The sequence below is a fragment of the Camelus bactrianus genome, chromosome 12, assembly GCF_048773025.1.
Source record: "Camelus bactrianus isolate YW-2024 breed Bactrian camel chromosome 12, ASM4877302v1, whole genome shotgun sequence".
Taxonomy (NCBI): Eukaryota; Metazoa; Chordata; class Mammalia; order Artiodactyla; family Camelidae; genus Camelus; species Camelus bactrianus.
In genome coordinates, this window is record NC_133550.1 from 52,644,248 (window position 1) to 52,658,547 (window position 14,300).

The following is a 14,300-nucleotide window of genomic DNA, read 5'->3' on the forward strand; positions in this document are numbered from 1 at the left end:
TCTGGGTGTTCAGTGTCTTTCAGTTAACCTTTTGGAGGAGCTGTTGTGATCTTGGTTAGTGGAAAATCCTTTGGGTCCCCACCTGCATTTTTATTGGTTAAAGAGAGTCCACCCCATTACGCAGCTGACTCACTAGGTTAATGTTTGCATTATGGCAAGTTGGCCTCCCCAGTGAGGGTTGCTAGGCAACGGGCCCGGCCATCCCAGCTCTTCACAGCTGGCATTCAGCCGCACAGAATTCCTGCCTGCCTGCCCCATTCGAGCCTGGTGGTTACTCATCACTTGTCGGGAGCAGTCTCCTAAAGCATGGCCCCAGGTCCACCCGCACTATAGTCACCTGGGTGTTAAAAAGGCAGATCTTGAGGCCCCACTTCAGCCCTACAAACCAGAATCTCTAGGTGGGGGTGGGGGGCACAGAATTCCTTCTAACAAGCTCCTCAGAAAGGCACACTGACCTGGGAGTGCGCACACGGTTAAACAAAACACTTAAAAATTCTATTGATTTATCTGTACCCAAAGATCATGACAGTTACCTACAGACAGCTATAGAATCTGAGGCTTAGCGTGACTTTAACTTTTTAGACCCCCCACTCTCATCTGATGGTTACTTACCAATCCTCGAAACGGGTGATTTTTCTCACAGATTTCAATTCTGCAGAATTAGTGCTGAATGTTGTGTTGTCCTGGCACATTCAGCTGGCTCAGGTAGAAAAGGAATATTAGACCATGTAAGGAATATTTTCATTATTTCTCCAGGAACTTTTAGTTCATTACCAAAGATTCAATCCAACCATTTACTTTTCAGGGTGAGGGTGTGAAATGGGTCTGTAACGTGTTTGTAAAATTGAATCAGCCAAGTCTTTGCACACATCTTCATCTTCTAAAGCCTATTTTAACATAGTTTTACTTATTTTGAAAAGCTAAAGGGGGTGTGTTATGTATGATATATATATATATATATAAGCAGAAACTTAGTGGGAAAAAGTTGATTGAGGGTATACTGGGGGAAAGAATTCATAGCCTTGAGCACTTCACATGTTTCAGAAGGCACAGTACATCATGGGAGAAGGAAGGGCCTTTCTGCTAAGCATGCTGCAGAATTTAATTGACTAAGGGAATAGGCTGAACTTAAGAATAATGATGGAGTAAATTCTGATTCATTCTGTGGTAGTTTCAAACATGCACATAAATTCTTTTGATATTCCCATCAAAAGATGGAGTCTAATTCCCCTCCGTTTGAATAAAGGTCAATCTTAGTGATTCATTTTTAACTAACAGAGTGTGATGGACCAGGCTAGATTAGAAGCGACTACAGCTTTTGCCTGCCTCTTTCTCTCAGGATGCTCACTCTCGGAACTCAGCCTTGGTGTTTTGAGGAAGCCCAGACGACACGGGGAGGCCACATGTAGGTACTGCAGCCGTAACCTCATCTAAGATCTACCTCATCAGCCAGTATCAACTCACAGACGTGTGAATGCGTGAGCATTCAGACTGTTCCAGTCCCCAGTTTTTGAACCATCCCAGCTGATGCCAAGTGGAGTGGAGTGAGCTATTCCTGTTGAGTCCTGATTAAGTTGCAGATCTGTGAACAAAAATACCATTTTAATCCACTAAATTTTTTGGTGGTTTGTAAAGGCAGCTGTGGACAACCAGAATGTTATATAATCCGTTCCCACACAGCCACCACTTCCCATACCTACCATGTTTCCCAAATTGTATTGGAGATGCCACCAGGTATCTGAGAGAAAAAATGCTTTACATGAGTTGTTACCTGATAATTAGAAATTTCTGCCTGATAAGGTTTAGGCCCCCACTCATAATTAAAATTATTCTTAAATTGGGAGCCATGGCAAAACAGCTGCTCCAAAACTGTAATAGCTTCTAGTGGTACTAGGAGTGGGAAATGGAATTTGGCTTCGGGCAGGCTCTGTTCTGGGAGGAATCACTTTTATCATTTGTTTTTAAGTCAGTAAGCTAGCTTGAGTCCAAATGTGGTATTAAATTTCCTCATGGTAAATATTTTTGTTTAAAAAGTTTTTTTTGTTTTAAAAATGACCCACTTGGGACATTTTCAGCCCCTTGTGGTGGTCTCGTACATTCAGGGAGGACTGCTGGCAACTCTAGTTCTAGAAAGTCATGATCAATTAAGTTTAAGGAGCTATCTATCTATCTACATACCTACCTATCTACCTACTTATCTACCTACCTACCTATCTTCCTGTAGAGTCACAGTACACACTAGCCTACTGAGGGCTTTGAGATCTTATGGTTAAGAAGTCTGTTTTAACTTGAAGAAAGCCTTGCACTGAATTTGTTGTCCATGGAACCACTAATATCTCAAGGAACACTGGGAAATGTTGGCCTAGACCATTGGTTCTCAAATTTTTGGGTCTCAGGACCTCTTCAGATTCTTCAATTACTAAGGACCCCAAAGGGTTTTTTTTTTTTTTGACAGTTAAATCTATCATTTTCTATATTAGAAATTAAAATTAAAAAAAATTAATTCAGACCTCCATGTACAGCCAAGTTGAAGTAACAGGAACCAGATTCATCCTCACTTGAAAAAAACCAAAGACACAAATTACATGAAAAAATCCGGTTTTCAAAACACTTGACAATAAGCAACAAAGGACAGTTATGGGGAAAACGACACCAGTCTTAGGATTAGCAAGCTTACTCTTTTCAGAGTTTCCAAGCTATAATGCAAGGAGGGAGAATACAGGGGCACACTGCAATTGAGAAGACAGAGCTGAGCGTCCAGAGAAACCACAGCAGCTAGAATTGTAGGGACTGGAGAGAGCTGTACAGAAAAAGAACTTCAGAAATTTGCAGAGCACCACCCAGCCCCCACCTTGCAAGTCATCAGGTGAGCTGCATTCTGATTGCATATGCATGTGAGGTAACTACCTAAGATTATGGGGAAAAAACATCTGAAACATTCAGGACAGTGTCTGGTGCTCATATGGAGCCAGGAACAGTGCCCATTCTCACCCGTGAGATTGGGAAACGGGATTCATGAAGCTTGGGATGGAATACACAGGTCTTGTCTCAGTAATGGGGAACAATTAACCCTAAGCTGAACACTGCTCTGGTCCTGCCTTACAAATCTTGCCTAACAGCAAAACCTGCATCCTGAAACAAAGCTCTGGTATTTTTATAGTATTTTTATAACAATACAAAAATATCCAGGACTCAATTCATAGTGTCTGGCATTCAATCAAAAATTACCAGGTATGGACAGAAGCAGGAAGATACGATCCATAATGATGAAGAAAAATTTACCAAAACCAACCCAGACCTGATATACGCATATGAAAATTAGCAAGTAAGGATATTAAAACAGATTAATTATAACTGTATGCTCTATTTTCAAAAAGTTGAGACATAGAAAAAATGGTCCAAAGTCAAACATTATAGGTGAAAACTAGAATGTGGGAGATAACCTGTTCAAACTATTGTTACCAGAGTTCTACACAGCTCTGGAGGCATTACTTACAATACAGTAAAATAATTATGAAATGAGTATTAGTCCAACCTGAAAATATTTGTTTAATACCACTGAGTATTAATTAAACCAATCAATGAAACCATTAATAATCATCTGAACAACAGGAAAGGGTTCCTCTATAATTTTCCCTTTGTAAATCCCCAAATAAAGCTTTCTTTGTCATGCATAACTTCTCAAGTAACTGAAACCAATGTTTGGTAGGTTTCATTTTCCAATATTTTACTGCAGTCTTCTAGACATATTTAGGTTTAAATCTTAAGAGATTCATATAGTCTCTGAGGATCCTAATTAAACCCATGGAATCCAAAATTCTTAAAGAAAAATTTATTCTCTTATTTAAAAAAATTAATCACACACAGAGAAGTGGAGATTTTTTTTTTAAAGAATATTACCACCAGCTTCTACTTTTGCCAATTTCTAGTCTTGCCACTTGATTCCTAGTTGACCCAGATGTAAAAATACAAAATAATTTTTTCATATCATTGGTACCACTACCAGTGTTTCATCAATTTCCTGAAGTGAACTGAGAAAAATAACAAACACACATTTAAGAGTCAATATTTATTCTGATTAATATTTTACAAAATTTTGACAGATTTAATTTATGTAAGGAGAGCTAACTTATTAAACACTTTACAGGTTTTTCTTTCCACAGAGTAACACAGTAAGTAGCAAAATAATACTTGGCACAGTTATAAATAAAGAAAATACAAAATAAAAATATCCATGATGCTGTTTTATGCTTATTAATATTTCAAATAAATTCCTGGGAACAACAAAAACATAAGGAAAAAATTCCAAAGAAGTAATCCATGTTCAGAACTGAGAAATAAGTTTCTATTTGCTAAAAGTATCCAATTAAGCTGAAATGAACTATTCCCCAAAGGGTCATCTTCATACACAACTTTTTAAAACTGGTTCCACATACAACGTAACAAAATAATTAGACGGTACGCTGCTGCATAGTTGGCTCCTGACCATCTGACCATTTCTAAGTTATAGATTCACTGGTACTATGAGATGGTTAGTATTAAAGCATTAACATTGCTAATATTTTCCATGTTCTTATACAGCAAGAGTGGTTTTTTTTTTTTTTCCTATTTAACTGAAAGACATCTCTTTTGCACTGAAAAGAATATTGTACCCCAAAGAAAGAACATGGTAACAACACTCTCACCCAAATTCTGAGAAAACAACCACTGTAGTTGACTGTTAATAAAAACGTATTTGATAAAAACTGCAACTGAGTCTTTGTGTGAAGTGGCTCAAAATACAAAAAATTAAAACAAATTCTAGCCTTTTATAAATAACTTTGAATTTAAAAATTATCTAAAATTTCCCCCAATTAGTCAAAACTAGCAGAGACATTTGTAAAGTTAACCAATTTTGTACATTCTATGACAAAATGGCACAATGCTATTGCCACCCCACACCCATCTCTTCCCTTTTCAAAAATAAAGTATGCCAATTTTCTAATATTAAAACACTCACATACACTAAGGATAATCTTTTTGATGTGTGGCTTACGGTCAAAGAAACTACTATATAAAAATGGTACTTGGAAATACTGAACACCAACTATATACATTTTCACTGCTCCTCTTACTAAGGCAAGGGGCGGGTGTACCACTAGATTGCTTTAATACCTGTAATCTGCATTTTACAGAGAATACTAATTTTACCAAGCATCAGACATGCAGTGAACTTGCAGGGTATAATGCCTATTAACAGCAATATTGAACATCACTAGAAGCTCATTAGTTATCTCCCTTTTCTTTTTGGTTGGATAGAATGAAATGAGCAGCTTTAAATACACTAACACATAGAGACACAAAGAGAAAACTATTTGATAAATTATTTATATACAGATACACAATCTTTACACTGGTCTAGGATCTGTCATCAGTCTGACCACCCTTTTCCCACCCTCCCCCAGCCCATTCCCTCTCACAGGTTTCCCACAGGTTGCTCGAACCACAGTTTGCTACAGCACTTAAGAGGACTAAACCAAATCTCACTCTGTAAACAATATTTATGGAAGCAGTGACTAATAGTTTACCATGAGAGTATGGAAATGCTGTAACAAAAATTGATCAGTGCATCACGTTTAACAGTAAGAAAATCTTTCTGAAATTGTTTCAGACAGCATTAACAAATTTCAAAACATTCAATATTTGGGAAAATTGAAACAGTCTTGGGGATAAAATACTTTCTGATGGATCATTTTTTAAAAACCAGAATATACCGTTAGCTTTTCTTTTATTCACATGTGCTATATGTACAGAGATCATGCTCCATCTTTAGCTAAATTCCATTATTTTGTCTACAATTTATTTTGCAGTATATCCATTCATCTCTATTACTGAGAATTCTGCATTAACTTATTTGTTCTGCCTTTTCTTGAAAGTAGCTTAACTCTTAAAACCTGGACTATTTGTGCATCAAATTAAATTCTAATTTATGCTTTACTGGATAGTGTTTGCTAGTAGTATACATTCTATGAGGTGTACCATGCACTTAGTAGGGCTTTTAAATTGAACAAAATAACATGACTTACTATAATCATGCAAGTGCTTTATTATCAGACCATAAAACCTTAGAGCAAGGTTACTACAGATTATTTCACTGAACTAGAAATATATCAGCATTGCAACAGCTGATAGCAATAAAATATTGTTAGCACATTTTTTTGGTGAACATTATTTCCTTGTGCCTTTAAAGACACATTACAGTAGATCCCTAATAAAACCACATGATTTTCATCACAGTATTTACATGTACATTCTAAAATGTACATAATACTAGTCTGAAGCAATTTAAGACAACTCTCTTGGAATTAAATGCAATACTAATAGTAGATTGCATCATAAAATTTAGCTGTATACCATGTAGTTTTAGCTTGAATCGAACGTTTCTGATCAGTATACCACTACCATGTCTGTCAACAGAATAAATTCACTCTTTTTTCATGAAAAATGTTATGAGAACAAAAACCAAAAAGTTGAGTATGTTGTGAATTCCCACATTAAGAACCATTAAAATTCTTTTAAAGATCTTTAATCTTCCCAGAAGTGGCAGTGTGTTCTGTCCATGTTTACTTTTGTTAATAAAAGTGTTGAAAAAAAGACTGTAAAATTCACTGTTAGCCCTACGTATAGCATGCGATTTGTTCAAAGGATGTGGATTCGAGTGTGAGAGAGACACGGACAGACACAATTTTCAGGCACCGCTCAGCAATATGCTTCAGAGGATAAAGATGCTGCTACACAAGCTGGTACCCAGATCCTGATATTTGGTCATACTCTATTGTATACTGCCTGGTCCAGTCCACGGTAACAGGACGAAAGAGGCCACAGCATCGAAATTCAAAGAAGTCTATAATATTCCTTACACATCCATGGCTAAAACACCCCCCAAAAAAGAGAAAAAGAGAAAGTCCATTAGTACAACGATTTAATATATGAGTTTAATATAACTTTGGTGTTAAATTTATTTTTTTCTAAACTTAAAAACTCAGGTTGCCAGAAAGTACCTTCTTAGAACTCTACAAAATACACAGGCACTCATGTTTCTTCACAGCTCTGACAGCACCAATTTTTCTCTTTTGCCAATTTAATGGGCTGCACAATTATATCTTAAAGTTATTCAAATTCGCTTTTCTTTCATTCCTGTGTCTTATGCAATTTTTGATAAAATCTTTCCTCACTGGTGGCTCCTTGGCAAGGAGACAAACTATTTCCAAAATTGAGAAAGTAAAGGACAAAATAATATAAATAGCATGAACATGACACTATACCCAAGAGTAACAATTTAAGAAAAAGAAATGTCAAAGAAAAGTTCCCAGAATGTTAGGACTTCAAGAACACCTTCGTAAAAGCGGTCAGTTTTAAATCTTACATAATTATTCTGCTTATGGTAGAATTCTTAAAACTACCCAACTGATTCTCTTATTTTTGCTTTTATTTAAAAAGGTTTGCATGTTTCCCAGAAGCCGCAACAATTAACAGCACCACAAAAGCCTGAAGGTAGTAGACAAGAAGCTTGAGTAAAACTCAAAGTTTTAAATATTTCATAAAATTAGGAAACTACCGTTTCTTGGCTTCAGATTGAATGCAAATTAAAAATGTATATAAAAGAATAGTACAATCTCTTCGATAAATGGTGTTGAGGAAACTGGAGAGTCAAAAGCAAAAGAACTCAACTGGACCACTGTCTTACAATATATACAAAAATTAACTCAAAATGGATTAGACCTGAGTGTAAGAACTGCAACCAGAAAACACAGGTGTTAATAAGCTCCATGACATCAGTCTTGGTGATGAAATTTTCAAAATCTGACACCAAAAGCAAAGGCAACAGCAGCAAAAATAAGCAACTGAGACTATGTTACACTAAAAAGCTTCTGCACAGCAAAGGAAACCATCAACAAAATGAAAAGGCAACCTACTTGAATGGGAGAAAATATTGCAAATCATATACCTGATAAGGGATTAATATCCAAAATATATAAAGAACTCATACAACTCAAATGCAAAGAAGTAAAGAATCCAATTAAAAAATAGGCAGACAATGAACAGACATTTTTCCAAGGAAGACATACAGAATGCCAACAGACACATGAAAAGATGCTCAACATCACTAATGTTTACGGAAATGCAAATCAAAACCACAATGGAATGGCTATCATCAAAAAGACAAGAAATAACAAGTGTTGGCGAGGATGCGGAGAAAAGGTAACTCTTCTACACTGTTGGTGGGGATGTAAATTAGTGCGGCCACTATGGAAAACAGGATGGCGGTTCCTCAAAAAACTAAACACAGAACTACCGTATGATCCAGCAATTCCACTTCTGGGCATTTATCTGAAGGGGACAAAAACACCACAGTACCTGCACCCTCATGTTCATTACAGCGTTAGTTAACAGCACCCAAGATACGGAAACTACCTAACTGTCCAGTGGTAGATGAACATATTTTAAAAATGTGATACACACACATAGAAATAAAGTTCAGTCACTTTAAAGAAGAAGGAAATCTGGCCATTTGCAACATGGATGGACCTTGAGGGCACTATAAGTCAACTAAGTCAGACAAAGAAAGACAAACACCATATAACCTCACTTATGTGGAATTTAAACAAACAAACCCAAGCTCATAGATACAGGGTAAATCGGTGGAGGTGAGAGGCTGGGGCAGGGGAGGAGGCGAAATGGGTGACGGGGGTCAAAAGGTACAAACTTCCAGGTCTAAAATAAATAAGTCTTGGGGACATAATGTACAGCATGGTGACTACAGTTAACACTGTATTGCTTATCTGAAAATTGCTAAGAGAGTAGATCTTAAAAATTTCTCATTACAAGAAAAAAATTTTTTCTATCTATGTATGGTGATGGATGTTAACTGGACTTACTGTGGTCATTCAGCAATGTATACAACTGTTGAATCATTATGTTAATACACCTGGAACTAATATAATGTTATACGTCAATTATATTTCAATTTAAAGAAAAGAAAATGAGGCATGTGGAAAGTTTTGTGTCATTCAGAGGGCAAATAAAATAAGCAATCTGAACGAAAAAGTAGCTGCTCCAGAGCCTGAGAAATTTCCTTAAATAATCAATTTCAATCGACTGCATTTTTTAAAATCTTAATTCAATTTTCTGGATACATTCATTTTTGAATGAAAATTTATGAATTGATGGGAAGGTTAAAGAACGAATACTAGATGTTGGTAGGTCAATAAAGTTTGAATTGTACAATTAAGAAAAAAGAGCGTCACAAATGTATACACAGTTAATGTGGTGAATACTAAGTTATGGGGAACCACCCAATGCTGTGGCTGGCAGAAACCCTGGCATTCGGTTTGTTTGCTATAAGCTATTTTACACATTGCTAAGTAAAAGAAATATTCCCTGTTTCATATCTTATTGCCGTACCTAAAGACAACACTTCCCTTTGATGTATTCACTAGATATTTGCTGAGTTTGGCTGGTAAGGAACTTTGTATGTCAAGAGAAAATACTAAATTCACAAATATGTACGTACTTGAATGGGCTTTCGATAGATGTTGTTGTGACTTTAAAGTGCTTGTATCTTCTGGCATTCATTCTCTCATTTGTAGTAATACCTAAACATGATATCTGAGAGGTAAGAGAAAGCAAGCCATTAACTCTGAATATTTAATGTAAAGTAAGTTAATCCTCAAGAGGACCACCAGGATAGAGAGAAAATGGTGACGATGATGGTAATGAAGTCTGCTTTTGGTTTTCCATCAGATCATCAAACTAGTTTACACAGTATCATTTGACTCTGTGAAAAGTAGCCAGTTAACAGGGAAAATACTTAAAAACAGGTTAATTATTGTGCAGGTGGAGAGAGAGACATTATGTATATATGACCTCTCCATCATCACCTTTAAAAAAGAACTTTAAAAAAACCTAATTAAAAAAAAGACTGTTGAATAAATACTGATATTATATTTATTTTTTTGTAGGTACTGATATATATTTATATATTTGTAGGTAATAAAATACTACTATTAAAACAAACACAAAATTAATGCTACCATCAATCTAAAGCTCACACATATATCCAATAGATTAATGTAAATCAGGAAAAAAAAATTTTGCCAAGAGTAATACTAAAAATTCAAAGTTTATAAAATAAGAAGGAGGAGGAGAGATGGAGAGAAAGAGGGAAGAAGGAATGAAAAGTAAATTGAAAATTTTAATTCTCAAAAAATTTCAATTATGAAAAGCAGGAGTGATTACATATAAAGAGAAAACATCGTTATCTTTTAAGCGAGGAGTAAATTTTGAAGAGTTCTCAGCACACTGAAGAACGAGTGCTGCCCCTGCACATACCTGGTACATCTGACACATGAGCAACACAGCCACCCACATGAAATGAAAAACACTGTTCAGAAACATCCAGAACATCCAAGGTGAACACGTGGCAATTTGAGTAATGTATGTCCAAAATCCATCCTTGGTGTAACTGGTCTCGCAGTGGAGTCCCCAGTCTAAAATCAGAGCAGAAGTACTCACATTTACTCAGTAATCATCCAAGCACCTCGTGTAGACATCTGTGGTAGGCACCACTTAAAAAACATGACCTAAGAATTTAAACTGATGACTTTCAGTGCAAATTTTTTTATACTGTTAAATAATGACATTATATATTACTGAAAAATATATCAAAAACAGAAATGGAAAAAGCAGCAATCTTAAAAAAAAGTACTTTAACAATATACAGTTTTTATTTGATTCATACTGCATATATACAATACTTAAAAAAAATTTCCTTTATAAAAAGATAGGATGAGAGATGTAAGTGAGAATTCCTTGGAGGGAAGGCATATAACACAACAAGATCACCCTGGTGAGGGGGGCTTTTTCCAAAACAAAATCTATTCTTTGAGAGCTGCTGCTATGAAGAACCACTGTTATTAGCAGTATCATATTCTCTCCCAAATTTACTGGGCCAGAAGTTAGGTCACGATCTCTGACCGAATCTTTCTCTCTGTTAACCTTTGTTTGAGGAAGCAGCCTCCCTTTTCAATAACAGAGATTTATAATATCTGTGGGAGTAGGAGGACTAGAAAATCATCGAAGACTTACGCTAAGTACCACCAAGCCCTGAAGGACAGTAACTAGTATCTTCACTTAAATTCTTTCCAAATTATGTTCTCAATGCAATAAAAACCTATCATTTTCTCTAAGATACAACACCCACATGATCAAGTGAATGACAACTTATTCTTAACCTTTTAAATATTCTCTAATAGGAAATAATTATATCTTACTCTTAAAAATATTTCAAGTTCTATGCAAACTTAACTTTAACTATATTTTCCCAGCTGCCTGGTGAGAAAGAGCAACTAACACAATCATAAAATCTATAAACTTCTAGGGTAAAGCAAGCATGTGATGTGAAAAACGTTGGTGTATTTTACCCAGAAGCTTTTCAAAGCCTATTAAAAGGTAAGTAACTGATATTTCTGTTGCCTATACTATAGGTTAACCATGTTTGATAGTTCTATATCTATTTTTTCTTTACGCTTCATTGTAGTGAAGTACCCCAAACCATAATATTTAGCTAAAAGATGCTTAAAATTATCTTATTTTTTTTGTTAATATTGTAAAGGATGAGTATGATAACACTTGTTTTAAGAAGAGAAAAAAGCTAATTGTACTCACAAGAAATACAACCATAAATCATCCAGCAGATCATAAAAAGCAAGAAGAACAGGTAGCCCATAAAGTATCTGTGGTTGCCTGCACCTAAAAAAAACAACACAGAAGCAATTTTTTCAGCTAAGAAAAAACAACTGGAAATGCACCTAGGGGCAGGATGTGGGTAGGGAAATGCCAGAAGTGAGATACACCTTAGACAATAATCATGTACGTTATTTATTTTTAGAAAATGTTCTTCAAGAAAATGTTTTAATAAAAACCTTAAAACAAAAGAATGCTTATAATTACACACAAAGATGTGGTGACTGTAATGATACTCATTCTGAAGTTTCAAAAGAGTCTTAATGAACCAAATAAACCACAATTTTAATTCTGCTGTTTGCTTCTGAGGTTTAAGATAAACCTATTTTAACTTTACTTTTATAAACTTTATAATCCAACTTTTTAAAGGCTTTTTCCCCAATAGAGTCACACAATCTTTGTAATGTTTCCCTCCTGTTATCTTATAAAATCCCCAAGGCCATCTCTCAGACTGCTGAGTTTATCTCCTTGGACTACACCACCCTTGAACACTGAGGTATGCAGTTATCTGTCCTTCTCTGCCTCTGTACATCCATTCAAATACTTAGTTGCCTTACCTTCTCTAGTTCAACTAAAGAACAAAACTATCTGCCTCCTTATCAATTTCACTGTTATTCAATGGAGAAAACAGTTAAGAGCAGACACAGGGAGAACTGATAGAGAAATCGTATCTATCTTCTCTGGACAGTGTTTTATTACTTTTTTCCCTCTCTCTCACACCTGAGTAGATGTTTTGCCAACCAGAAAATAATTGGAGGAAAGAAGGGTGTTGTAAGGTGCAAGAATGAACTTTCTACATCTAATTTAATATTGTACTTCATCAGTTATCTAGAGTAACTTACATAAACAATGTATTTTTGAAACTACTAATAAAACTTACCTACACAGTTCCCCACCCATGGGCAATGATGGTCGAATTTCGCTATACAACGGTTGCACACACCACAATGCTTGGACCTCACTGGTTTCCGTATCTGTTAATAGGCATGTTAAAAAATTATGAAAGGCACTATATCTAAGAAAGGAAAGCTGAACATTTATTTTCTAAAAATACAATTATGAAAAAATAAAACTGTATTTTTTGGAAAAGGATTATACCAAGGTTTCCAAAGGAATAAAACCAAACAAAAATCACTCTTGTTTTGTTTATCTTTCAGTGTCTCTTGAGATCTCAGACTAAGGTACAGCACTTTCCCTGCTGAAAGGCAGGACCTTATCTAAGAAACTGTAACATGCCTGGGAAGTTTAGACAGTCCTATTCATACTATTTGTTGCCAAAAATATAAAATGCATTCGCCTCTTGATAGGCAATAAAGAATTCATGTTTATGATGCCTTACTATTTTAAATGTTGTGAAATGTTTTTCTCTACATTATTCTAAATCAGCCAACTGAATACAAGAAGTCATCAGTGATCTTCAAAGAGCTGCTAGTCCCAATGCTGGATACACGACAAGAGCTAGAGTTATTAACCCTTATCAGAAACAAAATTTATAACATCCTTCATTGGTGTTTCAATAAAAGTCTGACATTTCCCCAACAGCCTGCATAACGTTATATACTATTTTGAGGTACTGAAAAAAGGTATGGATGGACTATGTGCTTCTTACACGTACTAAAGTAATCTGTGCACCAAAGAAAAGGATGTTATTCTTCACCACAGATATGACACTAAATCTATTAGGAGAAAGAAAGAGACTATAGCAAACAAATTCTCCCCCTACCTCCCACTCTTACCTATATTTCCACTTTGGAAAACACTTGTCAATGAATTCTGAGCAAAAACGGACACAAGGCTCCTGAACAAAAGAGTCTCCTTGGTTCACTTAAAGAGTAATTCATTTTTAGGAAATCCTGATATACATGTGCTTCTTAGGGACTTGTGTGTTTTTCAAAGTGAAGGATACCCGTATAATGACAAATACCTCTGTCAATATGAATCATTTTATAATAAATAAGATACGTTTTTTGCCTTATAAAACCAAACTATCTAACCAGAAGTACACAGCTTACAACAACATAAGATTTTTGCTATGACGACAAAGATAGTCTTGTTCTCACCATAAGATATTTATTTACTAATGAAACTGTATTGAGCAACTCTACAATTCGTTTGCCATATGGCAAATACACTTGACTTTGCAGAACAGAATATTTTCACAGAATAGTTAAGTATAAAATGTTCCAAATGTTAAGAATACTGATTCTGTAAACTACCCATTGTAAAGCACAGAAACAAAAACCTTTCTAAAGCATGCTTAAAATACAAAAGAATCTAGTCAGTACTCTAAAGTTGCTATCAAGAGTAAAGCAGTACGTATTTTGAACATTCAAAATCGTAACTGTTCAGTCAAAAAACGTTAAGTGAAACAACTTAAAAGAATCTGTGGAATTAGAGCTCAGTTGCAAAAACTCATTCCAGAATCCTAAACTAAGTCAATTATTTAATTTATTTTATTATCATTCAAATGTTAAGACATCAGTTCAGTTGTAGTGTATAACTTAAAGGTATAAAAG

The 14,300-nt window shown here is 35.3% G+C and overlaps 1 protein-coding gene across 4 annotated transcripts in view; it reads right to left on the reverse strand.

The window, feature by feature from the left end:
• Positions 1 to 4,054: 4,054 nt before the first annotated feature.
• Positions 4,055 to 14,300, reverse strand: part of ZDHHC17 (zDHHC palmitoyltransferase 17) — a 194,533-nt gene continuing 184,287 nt past the window's right edge. For all 4 annotated transcript variants that reach the window (XM_074375373.1, XM_074375372.1, XM_074375370.1 and 1 more), the window contains 5 exons: positions 12,665 to 12,758; positions 11,707 to 11,790; positions 10,372 to 10,529; positions 9,554 to 9,648; positions 4,055 to 6,909 (listed from right to left, as the gene is read on the reverse strand). In XM_074375373.1, coding sequence (XP_074231474.1) covers positions 6,771 to 6,909; positions 9,554 to 9,648; positions 10,372 to 10,529; positions 11,707 to 11,790; positions 12,665 to 12,758 — 570 coding nt within the window. In that variant the 3' untranslated portion in view covers positions 4,055 to 6,770. The remainder of the gene's footprint in view (positions 6,910 to 9,553; positions 9,649 to 10,371; positions 10,530 to 11,706; positions 11,791 to 12,664; positions 12,759 to 14,300) is intronic.